Consider the following 1,383-nt stretch of genomic DNA (forward strand, 5'->3'; position numbering starts at 1 on the left):
GCAGGGGTTGCGGGTCGGGAGTGAGGGGCACTAGCAGGGCTGGGGGGGAGCCCAGGGCTGGGCTAGCAGGGGCTGCGGGTCGGGAGTGAGGGGCACCGGTAGAGCTGGGCTGGTCGGGAGTGAGTTGCACCATCTGGTTCTGGGGCCAGTCTAACACAGCTGATGCAGGGATGGGGGGAACGAAGCGAGGGGGGGGAGCGTTTCATCAATCACATCATGCCCCCGCCCCCGGCCCCACCCCACTGCTCCCACTCCCCTAACCCATCCCGTCTGCCCCCCCACCAGGGAAGGAATCAGCCTCTGAGCCCAGGACCCCCGAGAAAGAGACTCTGAACAAAGCCCCGCCCCCAGGTGAGTGGCCCCTCCCCCTCGCAGGACGCCTGGGTTCCTGCACCCCCATGTGAGATTCCAGCTTTGCCCTCCCTGCTTGACTCTCCTGGAGCTGGGCGGCCTAGGCCGGGGGGGGGGGGGGCCCTGACCCCCCCCGGGGCCCCCCCCCCCCCCCCCAGCCCGGGCCCTACCCGGAGGGAGCTTGGCTTGGCGGGTGCTGGGGGGGAGGGGCAGGGCCTAGGGCAGAAGGGGGGGCAGGTTGGGCGGGAGGGGAGGGGAAGCAGAGCAAGTCGCTAACACCCCCCCACACACACTGCAGGACTGGACGAGACCGAGACGAAGAGCCGAGCAGCCGGGGAAACCCAGACCACGGTGAGCACCCCAAGTGGGAGGGGGCAACTCCCCGTCCCGGACACCTGGGTCCAATCCTGGTCCCTCCACCACGCCCCAAGGCCTGATAGCTGCAGGGCTGCTGTCCTAGATGCCCGAGTCTCTTTCCCCCGTCCCGGACTCCTGGGTCCGCTTTTGCCCATCCCTGTCTCTCCCTGGCCCACCCCCTGGGACCGGGAGCTGCAGGACAGCTGTCCCGGATTCCTGGATCCCTTTCCCCCATCCCAGATGCCTGGATCCACTCTCTGGTCCCGGATGCCTGGGTCTCTTTTCCCCTGTCCCAAACGCCTGGGCCCCTCCCATATGATGTGACAACCCCTCTCTCCGCTGCCCCCCACCCAGGTGTTCTGCTGCCCGTACTGCAGCTACGTGAGCCGGGCGCCGGCGGGGGTGCGCAGCCACGCCGTGTCCCAGCATGCCCTGCAGCCGACCTACCGCTGCCCGCTGTGCCAGGAGGAACAGCTAGTGGGCAGAGGCAGCCTGCGCGTCCACCTCAGTCACATCCACAACGTGGTGCCTGAATGCGTGGAGAAGCTGCTGCTTGTGGTGAGCGACCCTAGTGCCGGGCTGGGACCCCTGGCACAGCGCCCCCTAGTGCCGGGCTGGGACCCCCCACGGCACAGCGCGCCCCCTAGTGCCGGGCTGGGACCCCCACGGCACAGC

At 69.1% G+C, this 1,383-nt stretch overlaps 1 protein-coding gene across 1 annotated transcript in view; it reads left to right on the top strand.

Annotated features, from left to right (window-relative positions):
* The window catches only part of LOC112113027 (zinc finger homeobox protein 2-like), a gene marked incomplete at its 3' end in the record, with an annotated part of 6,013 nt that extends 4,747 nt beyond the window's left edge, over positions 1 to 1,266 (top strand). Inside the window, exons 5-7 of the mRNA XM_026662567.1 lie at positions 286 to 351; positions 650 to 702; positions 1,063 to 1,266. Of these exons, the coding sequence (XP_026518352.1) occupies positions 286 to 351; positions 650 to 702; positions 1,063 to 1,266 (323 nt within the window). The remainder of the gene's footprint in view (positions 1 to 285; positions 352 to 649; positions 703 to 1,062) is intronic.
* Between the last annotated feature and the right edge of the window lie 117 nt (positions 1,267 to 1,383).

Source organism: Terrapene carolina, unplaced genomic scaffold (genome assembly GCF_002925995.2).
Source record: "Terrapene carolina triunguis isolate 2854851 unplaced genomic scaffold, T_m_triunguis-2.0 Scaffold28463, whole genome shotgun sequence".
Lineage (NCBI taxonomy): Eukaryota > Metazoa > Chordata > Testudines > Emydidae > Terrapene > Terrapene triunguis.